Source organism: Lepisosteus oculatus, chromosome 5 (assembly GCF_040954835.1).
Source record: "Lepisosteus oculatus isolate fLepOcu1 chromosome 5, fLepOcu1.hap2, whole genome shotgun sequence".
NCBI lineage: Eukaryota > Metazoa > Chordata > Actinopteri > Semionotiformes > Lepisosteidae > Lepisosteus > Lepisosteus oculatus.
In genome coordinates this window covers 32648111-32666643 of record NC_090700.1, presented here as the reverse complement: position 1 = coordinate 32666643, position 18533 = coordinate 32648111, and the positions used below count along the sequence as shown (strand labels likewise).

The 18533-nt window shown below is 36.7% G+C and overlaps 1 protein-coding gene across 2 annotated transcripts in view; it reads right to left on the bottom strand.

The window, feature by feature from the left end:
* The window catches only part of LOC102691924 (synaptotagmin-6), a 95150-nt gene that overhangs the window by 30505 nt on the left and 46112 nt on the right, over positions 1 to 18533 (bottom strand). For both annotated transcript variants that reach the window (XM_015342318.2, XM_015342320.2), the window contains one exon: positions 1307 to 1664. In XM_015342318.2, the coding sequence (XP_015197804.1) occupies positions 1307 to 1664 (358 nt within the window). The remainder of the gene's footprint in view (positions 1 to 1306; positions 1665 to 18533) is intronic.

The window sequence follows — 18533 nt, the reverse complement described above, 5'->3', positions numbered from 1 at the left end:
CTAAAAAAGTTGCGGTCTGTTGAGAATGCAAAGGGATCATAAGGCCCTTTCCCAACAAAAAAGGAAGGGATTTGTTATTGGCACTTTGTTTGGCACTGTTTTAGAAGAATCTGTTCCAGTTGGAGGCAACTAGAAAAGTGAATAATCAGATTTTTCCAGTGGTTGTCACCGCCTTATAAACAATTCCCCCAGATCTATTAGTGCACAAGTGTGGTGGCAAATAGCATATTTTATGCTTCTTCACATAAAAAATCAACATCTGGAATCATCACATTCAGTGATGAAATACAGGTTATTCTGGTGTCCTTAGTATCTTTCTTGTTTTAAAGCCCCACCAAAGTAATCACATACAATGTCATAATCCTCTATTAAACAATGTGTTTCATAAATAATTAAAGAAGCAAACAGATTACCTCTGTTCATGCACAATAGTAAAACCTAATAAGTAACACAAAGACTATTATCATTACCAAGGTTTAAAACATTACCAAGGTTTATACAGAGCAAATGCAGAACAACAAAGTAAAAAAAAGAGAGAACAATGCTAACTGTTGACAACAATTAATTCTCTCATCTCTTAGGGATCTTGGGCAATTCCTCCAGGACAAATGAGAGACAAATGAGAGGTTAAACACAACTTAAGTTTACAGATGAGACAGGAGCAAGACCAGGGTGATATTTGTCTCTAGATGGTCAGGACCAGAATAGATGCCAGTGAACTTTCAGCATGAAAATGACTCTATACCAGAACAGAAACAGGCACCTGCAACCACACACAAACAACAAGGTCTGAAAGCCTCCATCCTGCTAGCAAAATTAGGTATTTATAAATTGGTGCACATTTGTATGTTTTTAATTTTATTTTATTTGAGGGAAAATAAAATATAATAATATAACTGCTCTAATAAAAGATTCCTAAACATAGTACACCTACGGACCTGTCTTCATAAAAAAACCAAAAGGCTCTGTGTGTGAAAAATGTGTCTGTGAAGTTTAAAGATATAAACGTGGCTGCCCTCTGCCACTTGGCAATTCTACTCAAGGTTCTGAGTTGAGAACCTACTGTAAAAAAATAGAGAATCCTTTCCTGTCTTTTTATCATAGATGCGTGCATTAATGAAGTTTAATGAAGTTTCAGTTGTTTGGAATTTTAAATGTTTCTGAATATTGTTGAAAATCACTTTTCTTTACTGTTTTTTACTGTAGTTTAACCTCTTACATTTTGCCTCTACTAGATCTCGGAAAGGAAGAGCTGTTTTCCATACTGCGAGAAAAGGGTTAGTTAGAGTGTCGGGTGGTTCCTCACCTGGTGGAAGAGGCTGGCTCAGTGGTCTGGCGCTGCATGCGAGTTCGCCGCAGGAAGTGGTCTCTCATGGAGAGCTGGACTTCGGCGGGGATGTCTGGCGAAGTGTGACTGATCTTCACTGCCGCCTCCAGGAAGTTCATGGCACCTGAGTCCTTCAGCTTTTCCGTGGCCATTTTCCCTTTGTGACAGTTTCCTCCTCCGCCGGAGGGGTAGGTGGGGGCCAGAACAGCAGCGCCGGACGACACAGCCTTGTCCCGCCAGGGCACCCAGCACAGCTTCCAAAAGACAAAAACAAAGACTCCCAACAGGGCCAGGCCACACACTATGACCACGACAGCAAGGAGGCCAAACGACAGGTCTGTGGGGTGGGGAGGGATGGAGGGGAGGGGTTGCACAGACAGACATGAAGGTACAAGAGAGACATATGAGAGAAAGAGAGAGAAGCAGAAAATTGTTTTAATTAAACTAATAAACAAATGACAAAAAAGGCAAGACACAGAACATGCTGGAAATGTATATATGAAGTATATACTGTATTTGTCCCCAGGGTTACCAAACTGTCACAGTCTGGTTATTTGTTCTCATTGCATGTGATGCAGAACGAGAAACATGTTTAAAATTCTCGCAAGCAACCGTAGAGCAATCACTGGTTCTAAACTGCTGTTTCTATTACCAGGGCTCTTTAAATACAGAAAAGGTAAGGAGCAAACTGTAAACTTGCTTCACAAAGTATAAATCAAAATCTGATCCCCAATGTGAAAGTGAATTCACCTTTTATTCCCTCACTGTGATGCTCCCCACAACATAATTTAAAAGAGGCCATTTACTTTGTTACCCCTTCACAATTGGCTCTTCATTATACCCTTCCTCTTCTTTTGCAACAATATTTGGCTGGGGTTGACAGGACTTGATACAGGATTTTCAAATTCAGAAAAATGCTGTAAAAAGGCATTCTAAATCAATTTTGGTGAAGAAATTCCAGACTAGGCTAAATTCAACAACATATAACCAATAGAAGGGATAAGAGAATTTAATCTCTTTAGCCTAGAGATTTAAAGGTTTGTGGAGATTTGAACCAGATATTTAAGATCCTGGAAGGAATCGACAAAGTTGTCACAGCCAACTAAGGAAAAAAACACGACTAGAAGACATAAAAGTGTATTAAGTCAAATGGCTTTACTATTACTTGACAATAATTACATTTAATGATAATGCGTTATTTGAATGTTGCGGTACAATGGTTTCATAATCCCTTTCTAACTGCTACACAAGATGTTCTAATCACAGCCATAATGCTTTATAAGGACATGCACAAATAACATATAGTGTGCATAAAAGGTTGTAACATTTGTTTCAGTGTTGCTATAAATGGTGCTAAAACATGTGGTGACATGTTATGAATTTGTGCATGTCCCTATAAAGCATATGTACCAATAAGCAAAGGCATCAATATGCTGTGTTCCAGATCACCTTTCTGAAGGATTTAAAATATGGAATATATGGATCCATTTGAAGAAAAACAATGTAGGACATCAGAGCTGAGAGGAGACAACAGGTTCAGAAAGTGCTAGTCTGGCCTTACAGTATGTTAGCAATACTCCAGCTCAGGTTCTGCATGGACACACACTCACTGGCTATACAGCCTAGGGCCAAAGTGATGACTTCTGATTTATTCAACTAAAACAATCTCTGTATTCTCATTTTTCTTGCCTGTTTCTTCACAACTTGTATTGCTGATATTTAAAAATCATACCAATTTTGAAAAATGACACTTATGATGTGCATGACAGTTCACAAACCTAAGGGGTGTAATTGCAAGGGCTGGTGGGGGCCAAAGAGCTTTTCCCAGAAAAGGTAGTTATAAATACGTAACTGACTGCTGACTCTTATTATTACATTATTATTATTCAAAAGGTTTAGAAAGGGCTGGAGAGGGAGACAGTCACGCTTCCTGATCTTGGTTTAGTCTACTTAATTGCTTCCAAATTTTTGCCCCAGCTGTCAACCTGTCAGTGGGCAATTATCTTCATTCAACTTGTGAGAATCCGTTCACTACATTGACAGTACTTTGTTACTCTCTTACAAAACTGACAAAAATGTACTGAATTGCAAAAGCTTTCAGTGGGTGCTTGTACTAAATTAAAGTTTTATAAGTAAACACAATGAGACACAAGCTCAGTAGATGTAAACAGAATTCATAGTTAAGAGATATAAATAGAATAATACCTGCAGGAACACTAAATACCCAGAAATGGATAAGGATACTCCTTATAGGGCAGGCTGCAGGCTGCACAGCTATTATTGGTAACTGATGGGGTTGGTTCATTTGTAATAAGACACTAAAAAGTCAGATCTTGCCTTGCATTTTTTAAAGTGCAGAAATATTTTATTTAATCAGCTTAAATAATTTTAATATTTCCAACAATTCATCCTTTCTTAATGGTATTTCAGTAAGATATGTGGTCACATAATCTCAAAACTCTGAATATTAAATTAGACATTATTTTAGTAGCTCAGCTCAGCAACATGAGTCTAAAACATTTAAATGTATTTTTAATTCAGTCTGCAGACCAAGGCCTGATAAATACAGCCCACCTATAAAAGTTAAAGTGAGTGAGCCATTGGGATGTTTTCATAATGAAGAGGCCTTAGAAATAATTAAAAGTGTTTTGAACGCATTAACCATCAACAACGTTTTTTCCCAATGTTTTTTTACTTACTTTTGAGATAGTGTGTGGCAGATGATATGAGTTGTCAGAATGGCATTATGAGTAATGTGTAGTTTCCATAACATATTCTACATAAGACTTGACATTTCTGTCATCATTTTAACATTATTACCATATTTTAAACATCCTTGAAGTAATACCTTAACAGTAACAATACAGAAGGAAAGCAACTGAAAATCTTTACTTTTAAGATAATTATGTATCTGCTCCTCCTACCATTCCAACAGAGGAAACAAACTGTATTTATCATGTGGTCAATCCTTTTTCAAAGAGCAAGAAGAAATATTTCATTCAGGATGAAAAAAACACATCCATGGTTGCATGTGATAATGGGGTATCAAGAGAGCAACTACAGCATCTCTTATCTTTAAGGTAAGACAATGGGCATTTTCTGGAGTGTTTGGTCAGGATAACTGAAGCCCCACAGCTGTCCCTTATCTTATCTTGTCAATTGAAACAGTCACAAAGGCTAGAGTCCAGATGGCAAGGCAATGTCAGTAATATTTACACAATAATCAAACCTTTCTTGGGTGATCATTATGATAATTGTTCTGGGGACAGTACAGTAAAACAGTGATCTCCAAAGCAGTATAAATAAGGTACCACACACTCTTTAAGAAAACAGAATTGGGAAAGGTCAAGAAGATACAGACAAAAAGAAATTGCACCAACATTGTGTTCTCCCATTGGCCAGCAGCCATATCACTCTGCAACTCACAATGGGCAACCCACTGAAGCTAAGCAGGTGTGAGTTTGGTCAGTACCTGGATAGGAGAGCTCCTAGGAAAAACTAAGGTTGCTGCTGGAAGAGGTGTTAGTGGGGCCAGCAGGGGGCGCTCACCCTGCGGTCCATGTGGGTCCTAATGCCCCAGTATAGTGAGGGGGACAGTATACTGTAAACAGGCGCTGTCCTTTGGATGAGACATAAAACCGAGGTCCTGACTCTCCGTGGTCATTAAAAATCCCAGGTCATTAAAAATACTCGAAAAGAGTAGGGGTGTAACCCCAGCGTCCTGGCCAAATTTCCCATTACCTGGCCCTTACCAATCATGGCCTCCTAATAATCCCCATCTATGAATCGGCTTCATTACACTGCTCTCCTCCCCACTGATAACTGATGTCTGTTGAGCGTTCTGGCACACTATGGCTGCAGTCGCATCATCCAGGTGGATACTGCACGTTGGTGGTGGTGGTGGAGGGGAGTCCCCATCACCTGTAAAGCACTTTGAGTGGAGTGTGCAGAAAAGCGCTATATAAGTGTAAGCAATTATTATTATTATTATTTACTGGCAAGGCTACAGAAACTTTACCTCTTTCAGGTAAAGTGAGCACAGAAGAAATTGATGTCTTGTTCCCAGCACCCAAGACTTTCTATGCTTATAAGTGCTTTGTTGTCTCAGTCTTTAGCATATTTCCTCATAACTTTAAGCTGTTTTCACATGTAGATTCACTACGGTGAAAACATTGTATTTCGTCATGTTGACTATGTCAATAACTTTCAGGATCTTGAATTCTTGTATCAAGTCCCCTCTTAACCTCCTCTAAAAAGATTCTGTTTCTTTAAACCATGCGTATGATATTTCTTTCAGACCTGGAATCATGCTGCTTATGTCATTATACACACCCCAGCTCGTATGCAGGACAATATGTTGAGGGTGGCTGGTGCCTCAATGAGTTAAAATGCTGTTTGAGCTTCTTAAACCTGGTAGGAGCTAAAAAAAATGTGAAGTAAGCCATTAGCCAGCTCAGCCTTCCCAAACACTCACCCCGGCAATATCAATGCACACTGCAAGTGTTTGACTTGCAAATGTGTTTAAATGTAATTACAGTTTCACATGGAAAAAAAGGAAAAACAGACATATAATCTATTTGAAAAGTAACAAGTCCTCTTGGGGAAAACATGGTAATTCTTTAAACTCAGTGGAGACTGTGATATCCTTGGATAAAAAAAAATGTTGCCAGCCTCTTTTCTTCTTATTATTAATGCATTTCCAAGACAATGTACAGAGCGTGAATCCCTTGAGATCAACTGAGAATACTGACAACTACTACATACAAATTACAAAATTCCATAGTTTGTGAAAAGGCAGCACAATTTTCTGTTCTTCCTTTGCGGTAATTTTTCAAGCTTTGTTCGTGTTCCTGACACACAGTAATGAATTTACAAACCACATTCTGAAGAATCGTGCACCTTTGCTTTACAATTTTGCTTAATTTAATTTTAATTTTGCAGTGGTCCTTTCTGTGATTACACTATACCCACATTCATTTCTACAATACAGTAATTGTATTCTTATTATAGGAAATAAGGGCATGTGTTTGTTGTGTATTATATCCAAATGAAAATGATTTGTTTGGACATTTAGTTCCTTAACTAATGCACATAAGCTTCACTATGCAAAACTAAAATTTAAAATGAGAATATAAATATTAATTAAACTTGTTAAAACCCGCACTGAAGGAAAAATAAAAATTAAAAAACTGAAAGCAAACCACAGGAAATCAGTTGCCTAATTTTAGAGATTAAATTTCTGTCTTTGTTAAAAACAATTCTGTAACTTTGTACTATTTATTTTGTACAAACAAGCTTCAGATTCACAAAAACAATAATAATATAGTAAATAATATGCATTAATCTCAGAGACCAAATATATTGCTTTCAGAGGCCATGGCGGATCTTAAACAGAATTGCAAAAAAATTGGATTAGCCTAAAAACTGAATTTTGTCCTTTTTTAGAATTCATGGAGTAGTCTGTGTATTATGAAAGTAATGAGCACACATGAGACATGACCGACTCCAAAAGCTAGCAATGTTTCACGGGTGCAAGAAATTATTCTTAAAAAAGCTAACTCAAAGCAAACCCAGTGAAGTCTAAAATTTAAAATCCAGAACTATTGATGTTGAGAATAAAGAGATATAAAGAATATATCTGGAGTATGAGCTTGCTCTAAAAGGAAATTATTTTTACCTGTTTCATTTTTTATCGATGGAATGCAACCTGCTTGGGTTGCATTTATCTTTTGATCACACATCTGATCTCACACATCTCCAGCTTAAACCAGCCAGGATTAAAGATGACCTTATGTACAATGGCTCAAAGCTTTCATTCTCTAAAGACCTGTCTGTTGCCAGATGCAGAGATGTGACTTTTTAATGAAAGACATCGTTGGTAGACCTTGTCTTGTTCTGAGGATTTCCAGGCTTTGCATTGTTTACTATAGGAAATTCAGGTTATTTAACAGGTGTGAGTCAGCTCATTAGTTTCTGTCAATTTGAAGACTTCCTGTGTAAAAGCAAACCTGATGCTCTCTGAAAAACTATGAAAACCTTTCTGCTTGTGGTTTTCTCCTTCCCAAACCCTGTTTCACTTTTAATGTGATTTTGCTTACTTTTACTGTTTCAATATTGGGAAGTAAAAATATGCACTGTGGATGTTCCAGAAAGCATTCAAAACAGCATTCTAAAACATGGTTTACATTTAGAAATGTATAATATTGTTGGATATTGGGTAATTGCACTGTTTATTTTATTGCCCTGCAGCAGCTCTGCCTCCTCTCTATTGAGAATGGCTGGATGGGAAGAATCTCTCTTTTTACTGTATTTGTACAGATGTTAAACTGCCCAGATAGCAGTGTCAATTGAGTGGAGACAACCTGGCTCAACAACTTTTGGAACTGGAATTTCCAGGAGCTGACCTGCTTGCTAATACAATCAGTGGTGTATTTATATATGCAGGAGGTAAGAAGAAAGTGAGTGTCAGGAAGAGGGTTTTTGTTCCTTGAACCACAAACAATATTCAAACTGGATTCTTCTTTGAAAAGATAAAAATTATCAGGTATTAGGCATTGAAGAAAATTGAAGAATTAAAACTGAGGTCCTGACTCTCTGTGTTCATTAAAAATCCCAGGGTGTTTCTCGGAAAGAGTAGGGGTGTAACCCCAGCGTCCTGGCCAAATTTCCCATTGGCCCTTACCAATCATGGCCTCCTAATAATCCCCATCTATGAATCGGCTTCATTACTCTGCTCTCCTCCCCACTGATTGCTGATGTGTGGTGAGCGTTCTGGCGCACTATGGCTGCTGTCGCATCATCCAGGTGGATGCTGCACATTGATGGTGGTGGAAGGGAGCCCCCATTACCTATAAAGCGCTTTGAGTGGAGTGTCCAGAAAAGTGCCATATAAGTTGAAGAAAGATACAAGATGTGAAGAAGGGGTTAACTGATTCCGTTCTGCATGAGGACTGGACTTCTAAGTAACAGGCTAGAGTTATGGCAGGAAAGGGGGGATAACTGATAAGGATTCCAGATGCCAGCTAGGAAACCCCCAGGGAGGGTAACCTAAAACCCTGACCATTAACCTCTCCTCATTACCATAATAACGAGCTACGTCAGAAGTGGCAGGAAAGGGCTATTACCATAGTAAGGAGCTATGTCAGAAGCGACAGGAAAGGGCTATATAAACTGAAAGTTTTGTAACAGCACTTTGAACAATACTTCGGTTTTGTTGTTCCTTGCGGGAACAAGACTTCGGTTTTATTGTTCTTTGCATGCAATAAAACTCATCTGTTTAACTTCATCTCGGGATCCAGAACTTATTTTTCTGTTACAACAAAGTGTAAGCAATTATTATTATTATTATTATTATTATTATTATTATTATTATTATTATTATTAAACAAGACATTACCACCTTGGACACTTCTCAGATCTCAGAAACTAAGCACGTCTGGACCTGGTCAGTATGGGAATGAGAGACCATGTTGTTGGTGAGCCAGCAGTGGCGCTCTTCTGCAGGAGCAGAATTTCAAAACGAACACCCCAGTAAGGTGACAGGTGATATTGTCACTTTCAGATGAGATGTCAAAACCTAGGTCCAAACTGCATGGTCTTTAAAGATCCCATGGCATTTTTCATAAAAGTAAATTCCACTCTGGGCTTGCACAATCTGGCCTCCCGAAAGTTTCATTTAATTCTTTGGGTGAAGCAATTTCACACTTCTCCATCTGACCTGCTGTTAAGAGGATCTGCTGCCTCCAGAAAGTTTGCTGCACATCACCAAGATGAGCTCTGCATTTCCCTAGTGGATGAAATCGTTCTCCATTTGTGTGTGTGTGGCTTTTTCAAAACTTTTTTGACACAAGTGCAAAAAGATAATTCATTGTAAAGATTCCAGTACATTTCTAATGAGTAATTTTGTCACTGCTTCCACTTCAGTGTGTAAAGGCCGGATTTCTTGTTCTCAAGCTGCTATGAGGACTATTTAACCTCTATTATCAACACCATCTTTATTTGTTTATGTAAATTTTATAGATCCTGCAGAGATAATAATGAAATATGTGACATCACTCAAAAAGATTTATGAAAAGAATACAAAAACCTTAGTCTTATAAATTAAATTAACCTTATTTTAGCACTGTAAGACTGGAAATAAGATAGGAGAGTATGCTTCAAGTTCAATACACTGGAAATAATTACATCTTTTCTTTCATCCTTAGTTTTAAAGGATGGATCCAATCATCAATTTAACTCAATTCTTTTTTTTTTAAAAAAAGAAACCCTAACAAATTAAACAGATTAATAAATGCAATTAGGACGAAATGGGTTTCTCTGCTTAATTGCCTGGTCTAATCCCTTCCTTGCTAGCTATCAAGAAACCCTGATGTTCCTCACTTAAAACACATATAGTAATTTTAAATTATGGAAATCTGAGCAATTAAAAAGAAAATATATTATATTTCCACTATTACAACTATAGATGTTCTTAATTATAAACATAAATTCCTTAGTCACTGCAGAATTGTTAGCATAGAATTCTAACCCTAAACTTCTAACCCAGGGGCGGAGTGGTGGCTTTTTTGGCTAAGGATCTGCACCTGTAGGCCCCAAAGCAAGGCCCTTAACCCAAGCTGCTCCAGGGGCGCTATATAAATGGCTGACCCTGTGCCCTGACCCTAAGCTTCCCTCTCCCCGTCTGTGTGCCTGTGTGTCTCATGGAGAGCAAGTTGGGAAAAGACAAATTCCTCATGCAAAAAATTGTATATGGCTAATAAAGTGATCTTAAACAAGGTTTTCTTAAAGAAAGATGTTAATCTAAATCTTTCGTAATACTAAATTATTGAAGACAGATTTCTGTGCTTACATTGACATAGGCAATGTATTTGATGGGGTAAAATAAACTGTAAAAGGGAAATAAAACAGAAACCAATTTACATTATGTTAAATCCATGAATCCTTCCATTTGAAAAATGAGATTTTGTCTACGAGATCTTCTCTTTGAAGGTGTGCACAAAGTGCCCACTATCCTCAATTGTCTGTGTTTTAGCATTAGGCATTGTTAACTATATGATTACATAAGAAGCTCTATTGTGTTCAGACTGAGACTAGAACAAAAAACAACTCACTCTCTGCTCTGAAAATGTCCTTTCTATCCCTTTGGTGATGTGGTGTCTGTCCCAGCAGTTCTGAATTCCAGAGTGTAGTTTGGATTCTCTTTGATTTTAGCAAAACCTTCTTTCTTTTCTCTATGAGAAACTCAAAAATAATATTCCTCTTTATCTGGGCTTAAAGGTTTTCAGTATATGGATACTTTTTTACTATAGATGTGTAGTAATATACAGCAGAAAACATTTCCCATTTAGTTGACAGAATAAGGAGGATCTTATACATGCTAATTTAATTTCTGAGATTAATAAATGCAATTAGGATGAACGGGGTTTCTCTGCTTAATTGCCTGGTCTAATCCATTCCTTGCTATCTAACAAGCTTCTTAGAAAAATCTGTTAACAAAGCTATTTCTGTATTCATCAAAACAACGAGAAGCCATGGAGCAGATTTGCAACATTGATGAAATGGTGATAAGAAACTTGTCATACAAGTTTAGTCCAAAAATGTAATTATTTGATGTTTAAACTGTAAAAGAAATCAGAGCATTGACCTACCAACATTCCCCTGGAAATTTTTAGATGAGACACAGAAATTAATTACATGACCCAGGGTTCTGATGATCAGGTTGTAAAATCCAGGTGGGGCGGAACACTGTATATTAGCATATTGTATCTACACATTGCAAAACCAATACCTACTAATGTTACTAATGTCGGATGAGTGAAGCTTCTGACAAACACCAATCATCTAAGGAGCTGGAATTTACCACTGGTGGTAAATATGAAATTGTGGCGTAAGTTACCAGGTTTTTATATTTTAAAAGAGATCCTAAATGCTGCTTGTCCTTGGCAAGACAGATGGTGGGAGATACTTGGGAACTTTCATGATTGTCTGCTACCTCCACTCCACACACCTTTTCTCTCCACCTCTCCTAACACTCCTAATAAAAGGACTTTTATTATTTTTCTTACTTTTTCTAAGAAAAATGCTATTGATCTTTCCAATGTTAAAAAACTGAATTGGAGTTGAATATTTTGTGTTTCATTTTTATTATATTCAAATATCTTCTATATTTGACTATTTCTGAATCACATAAAGTTTGCTTCTGCTTACACAATTTTAAGAAAGCTCTACAATAATACATCAATTTTTTAGGAACAGGCACATGGCAGGATACAACCTGAACAGAACACCTGTTCATCACAGGGTACACACAGACATGACACACTCAAACCGGTGTCTATTTTCTCACAAGCCAATTAAACTACCCATATGCCTTTGGATTGTGGGAAGAAACTGAGCACCTGGAGAAAACCCATGTGAACATGGAGAGAACATAGAAACTTCACACAGACAGCAAGCCCAGGTCCAGAATTGAACCCAGAGCCCCAGCAGTGTGAGGCAAAGATGTTAACCACTGCAACATCGTGCTGCTCAAAATGATAACAAAATAATAACAAACAATGTTACATCTCTATGACCACTTTTCAAGAAGCACATACAACACATTACAGGAACAAGAATGGAAGACTAATTGACATAGCGAAGCCAAGAGGGATCCAGCAAAGCTCTGAAATTGATAGTCTGCTATAATGAATGCTGTTGTTAAAAATTAGCTGCTCAATGATCTATAATTAAAAAAATCATACACAGAATGTGTCTGATGGGTATCCAGTCACATATTCAGAGATTGTCCAATAATTACACTCACGTAAACAAATCAAGCAAAAACTGATGAGGGGGAACTCATTCATATTACTGGCAAGTAAACTACATATTATATTACCCAGGATATTTCTGAAAGAGATAACAGACCTGCTCTCCTCCAGTTGCTGACAATAGTTAAGTCTTTAGCTGTAACTTTTATTCTTACTTCGTTGCAAAGGAAATAAACAGAAAATATGCCAGAGTTGACTTACCTTTATGTCAATATCCACCATAGCAAGAGCAATGAAGAACATGAAAGAGAAAGAAACAAGCTCCGATCAGCTCCGATTTGTTAAATTCCTGGAGACACTCATAAGCGTGATATTTTGATACAGTCTGTTATTGGCTGCAGCGGCTTTTTGGCCAATGCCTTTACATTGGTAAAGAAAAGCTGCCTGAATGAATACTGCATGCAAAATACCAGTGGAGGCGAGATATCAGCTGCACATTTCTTTTTCCTTTTTTGTGCATTATTCTGCTTATCTCATTCTAAGATCCCTGACAAAGGCCCCTTGGAGAGAAAATCTCTTGAGTTGAACAAGCAGAGTTAGCTGTTAAACGCTCTGAAGAAAGAGAGGAATAAGTTATGTCAGTTTCTGATCAGAGTAAACCAAACCGTGTTTTATTGCTGTAGCATGTTCTAAGTGCTCTTTGGGGACTATTGTTTTTTTTGTCTGCAGAAGTTGTAAACACTTAAGCTGCATTTCACTGTTAGTCTCCCAAGGCTTCATATAAAAGATGCTGTATTATAATGAAAAAATGCAATTGTTTCCTGCTTTGCAGTGTACTGCAGCAAGTTAACACTTCCCATGTGTTAAACTCAGAAAACACAATTAGTTGCTCAGATAAGAAGTTTTTAATGCAGTTTATCAATGTATCTTAAATAACATTTCTTAGATCAAAATATTAATCTAAATTTATACACCCCCATGCTGTGTTAGACTTGGAAAAAAAGCCCTAAAAATAGTTTTAACTCTGCTAAAGGAAATGAAGATTTCTGTTGTTTTGCAAGGAAGGCAGGAAAGCAGGTTAGCTTTTGTTTTCTGTGGCATAAGTTTATTTTGATGTATGTCAGCTGCAGAGTCATCTGCAAAGAACACGTGAGAGACAACAGGAGGCTCACCAACAATTTCTATGCCACAGGCAAATAAAGAGCAACAAACCAGTGTACTGCAAGATCCTCCTAGTCCTTCAGCAGGCATCAGAGATTTGCATGCCTACAACTGCAGAAGAGCTTGATACAATTGGACGTTTCTTTTCCTAAAGAAGTTTCAGTCCTCATTTCGTGTGCACTTGCTTTAATATTATAAGTTTATTAGGGGTTACTTCATTTAAGAGGAAAGGATGTGAAGCTTGGCTCACAGCCTTGCTGGGCATGTTAATAAGGTCACTAAAAAAACTCCTGCAGTGAGCTCATGTTGCCTGGTGCAGCATAACTGCAAACAAAATCATAAATATAGGCTCCTTTCCTTGTACTTTAAGTTCATTTCAACACCCACAATTAACCACTGAGACATCTGATGTCTATGTAAAAGTGTATAAGCAAATGTAAAATATTGTCATAAATTAACTTAAAAATAATCCCAGATAGAAAACTTGATCGATGCCTCATTGAGACAATCCATACAGCCCTGACTGAACACATGCAATCCTACATCATGAAGGAAGTTAAGCACAGCTCTAAAGACACAAGGAAAACTGACTTTCATGATCATCTTAAAAACTTAAAGAGAAAAACATACACTAGTAGCTCCACAAGGAACAGTAAAGGTGGTATCAGTCAAGTATGCATCATATTAATGTTGATAAGACCAAAGTACTGGCTACTTGTGATAGTAATATTTTCAACCTCTCTCCCTTATTAATCAATCTGTGTATGTTGTTCAGTGTTTCAAATACCTAGGAACAGTAACAGATGAATAATTAAACTTTCCAGGGAATACTAATTGTATTTTTAAGAAGTCTTGTCAGTGTATACTTTTGATCAGGAAGTCAAAAGGGTTTGGGGTGAGTCAAAATGAGAGTTTATAGAATGTTAGTGAAAAGCATCAAAGGATAGCCTGAGTATTAAGAGTAAGGAGAAATTGGTCAGAATTGTTAACACTGATAGTAAAATAATGGGTTGACCATAGAAACAGTTGACTGTATTATACCACATTTCCAGCTGCTGCCTACAGGAAGGCATTTTAGAAGGCCTATGGCCAAGAAAAATATATACAAGGAAGCTCTTCTCTGTGCAATCAGTATATTGAATGCAGCTACAGTAAGTGATAATTTCCTGTATGAAGCTATCAGATTAAAGTAATGATAATGTAATATGGGCAGAGCAAGCTGGGTGTATAGTATATGTATATGTATCATTGTATGACTAGGACTATTGGTGTTTTTTAATGTGTATTTATTTTGAGTATTATTTGTTTTTTTTATGCTGATGCCATAATTTTGCTAAATAAATTACCACACTTTTGGATAGAAAACAGTCATCGAAAGCTAAAAATTTCGATACCACTGAGTGAGCAATTATTGCACAGTGTTAATTCTATATGCAATATTCAGTAAAATTAAACTAAAGAGTTCTTCACAGTTAAATTCTTTGCTGTTAGAGATCGACTGTTAAATTGTTCACTAACTTCACTGTTAGAGATAGACTTTACAAAAAACCCTGTTCTGTCAGCTGATTCATGCCAACAGGATTGGATCCTGACTTCAACTGAAAGTGAGTGTATTATGTAAGGCAGATAAGAATCAAAGCTCCAGAAGACATCCTGTGGAAGTGTGAACAATCAAGAGAAAAAAAAGTAACTGAAATCCAGATTTTTAACAATGTATGCTGGCTGTCTGAGAGGTGGACATGCCAGGATAGTATTTGAGAAACACAACTACCAAAAAGAGGAAACAGTCTGAACTATTGATTTAAATAAATATTTAATTTAAAAAAAAACATGTAGCTGTGAAGGTGTAGCCTCCTGGGGTGTAAGAATGCACAAAGAAAATTGATTTTAAAGAAGATGTTTAAAAGCGGAGTTACTCGGGCTGGATCCTATCCCTCTTTCTGTAATGTTAAGCAGACGGGGTACCTAACTCCCCCTTGGGCGTGATGCTACTGTATTTTATTGCAGGGTATCCCACATTAATGCTGGTACCCCTTTCCTTACATTTCAGTTTTACTGTTGAATTGCATGAGTGCATGTCTTTAATTATTCAGAGCAGGAAGGGAGAATTTTTACAAGAATAGTATTTTTAATTAAGCTGCTAAACAATTATTGAAAACATACTTGTTGGTGTTTTCAGGAGTGCAGAATCAGCAAATATCTGTCCTAATCATGGATCATTTTTCCGCATAGTGTGTTTTGTACTGTACCTGCTGTTAAAAAGTCACACATTTGATAAAATATACATTAAAGTAATTTTTAAAAACAGTTGTTTGCTGCAATAGCAAAACTAATTGGAGTAATGCAATTATGAACTGTTTTTCCATGAAATAGGATGATAAATGTCATCGTATTTCGCTGTCTAATCCCAAAGCAATGTATAGAGAAATATCACACCATGTCTTGTCTAAACCAATGGCTTGAGTATTTTTATGGTAGATCAGTGCAAAGGCAATTTTGCATAGTGAACTTTAATTATTGTATAAAATTCTTCCTTCTTCTGTATAGACAATTGATGGATAGATTTCCAAGGCTCAGGCAATTCCAAAGTTAAATTGAAATTTCATTTAAAATGATATTTAGACAAATTCTGCCTGAAGTGGCAGAAATGATATCTGAATCCAAGCAAGTAATCAAAAGATGGAAATTAATGTGGACAGAGAGCAAATTTAGTTTTGGATTCCATGGCAGACTTCACCCAAGAGTTGAAATAAATTACATTTAAATATTAAACAAAATTTGACGTGCAGAATAAAAAAAATATACTGCTGTATGAAGGATAAACGAGATGCAGAATACATCTATACTACTGCATGACTCTCAAATGCTTGGTGGGATTGCAGACCAGCAGCAACCCATCTCCTCCAGGGTAGCATCTCAGGATGTATAGTATGTGGAAGGTACAATGCAGGCTGAACAACATTTCCAAAAATGTAAAATGTAAAAATGTAGTAAAACAAAATGTGTACATAATTATCATGGGGTTGAAATTTCCAATTTGAAAGCTGGTTCAGACATTTGATCTCCACTTGGTCGAGGCTGCGATCTTGTTAGATGTCCTGGATTTTAAAAATGCACTAAAAACGTACTCTTGCTCTAGCAATTCTGATTGAATTAGGTGCTGGAGCAGCAGCTAAGCAATAAAATAATCACTGCCAAGACATGGGCAAAATAGCCTACACACCCGAAATATATCCATCCATGCATCCATCCATTTTCTAGCTGCTTCCTCCAATTCAGGGTCGCATTGGAGCTAGAGGCTATCCTGACAAGCAACAGGCACAAGGCAGGGTACACCCTGGATTCAACGACAGCTCAACGTAGCTAATGCTTACACATTACAGTATATCTAAAATGTTTACTTCTCAATGTTTTCAGTGAAGAAACATTCACCACCAAGCTGTCGGGAAAATATGAAGTCCCTAGAAAATAAAGCAATGTGTTACTGTATCATTTACATAGAGATGTTAATCATTAATCCATTTGTAACCACTTCTTCCAATTCAGGGTCACAGGGGAGCCAGAGCCTATCCTGGCAAGCAGTGGGCACTAGGCAGGATATACCTTGGAAAGGATAACAGTTTTCCCAGAAGTCAATTCACCTACCAGTAAGTTTTTGGAAACTGGAGCACACACAAGAAACCCACGCAAACACCAGGAGAACATACAAACTCTATATACAGTTACTACCCTAAGTTTGGAATTGAGAAAAGCAGCACCAGCAGTGAGAGGCAGTAATACTAATCACATCACCCTGCTGCCTAGATTTTAATAGTACTGTCATAAGTTAAATGTGATTGCATACTGTACTTTATGTCAGAAATTCTAAAATAATTATCAAATGTACACATTATTTCATACATACCATGATTTCATTGTTATTGAAACAGAAATGCTCTTAATGCACAACATTATTATAATAATTGTCATGATGAAAAACATACAAAGGTGTTATTTAATGACAAGATATGTCTGTGAGCTGTTGCTGTATACAGTATTAATTGCTTATATTCAGAAACACATTCCAGAAGAGAAGAGCATTTTACACTATAAGCAATAGGTTTTAAATTTAATGGCCAGATATTCAACCATGAGGTAGAATGTCTTCAAAGCAAATAACATTTAGGCTTTCACCCTACAATAGCATTTAATTAAGGCAGCTATTCATAAAGTCAATAAATGAAAAATTATTCCACCTCTGTCTGCAGTGTAAACATTGCCCTAGAAGAGAAGTAATTTTAATGCTTATTTGGGATATTTTTATTTATATATTTATAAAAAAGGCTGTGTAAACTGAGCCATGCAAAGCAGATCCTCTTAACTGTCATCACACGCTAAAGTAACCACAGAACAAGTAAGTCAACACAGGCAGAGACTGACAGAATTCTGTGATCTACTGCATGCTGCTTTACACAAGAGAGCTGATGAAGTTTCAGCTCATTCTTTGATACACATGCCACACATCTGATAATAACAGGAATGTCTAAAATTCTTCAGACATTAGAAGGATCAGAGAAGGTTTCAACAAAATGGTAAAAATAAATGTTCTGATAAATTGACCACAGAGAATACAGACACAGAACTAGAATTAAAAGGGAAAACACAGCACCCTTTTTTTACATTATACCTGCATAGTCTAATGAGAAGGCACATATGTCTTGTCTTTTGAAAAGCAGCAATCTAGATATTTCACAACCTACAAGTTTAAATTAATGTTTTTTACCAGAATAAAAAATTGTCAATATATTTTCTCCTCGTAATGTATAAATATTTCTGGCCTGGCTTTGAAGAAGAAAAGGGAGATGCAAGATGTGAGTCAATAGACCGAAATAAGACTGAAAAGAAGGAGACCAAAACAGATATACAGTATTAGTAATTTTATGGTTATGCAAAATCATCAGTTACAATGACAAGATGTTCTTCCAGATTTTAAATATTTTATAAACATGAATTTGGCATGTGTGATGAAGGATGTTGAGTAAAAGCATGGAATATAATTCTCAGGTAAAGCTCTATCTACTTTCAGGTAGTTTATTCTGTAATATTTTTTTCAGATAAAGCTTGTATGATTTTTTTATATTAAAGCATTTCAAGCACATGTCCTCAGTGAATTGTAATCTTCCCCATTCAAAACACACAGGAATATACAATATGAATGCTTGAAATAAGTCTCCTTAGAATAATATTCTCCAAACCTGAAGGGCTGATTTGAATTTTTCTAGCTCATCTACAAGTTGCTGAACCAAGTCTGTATG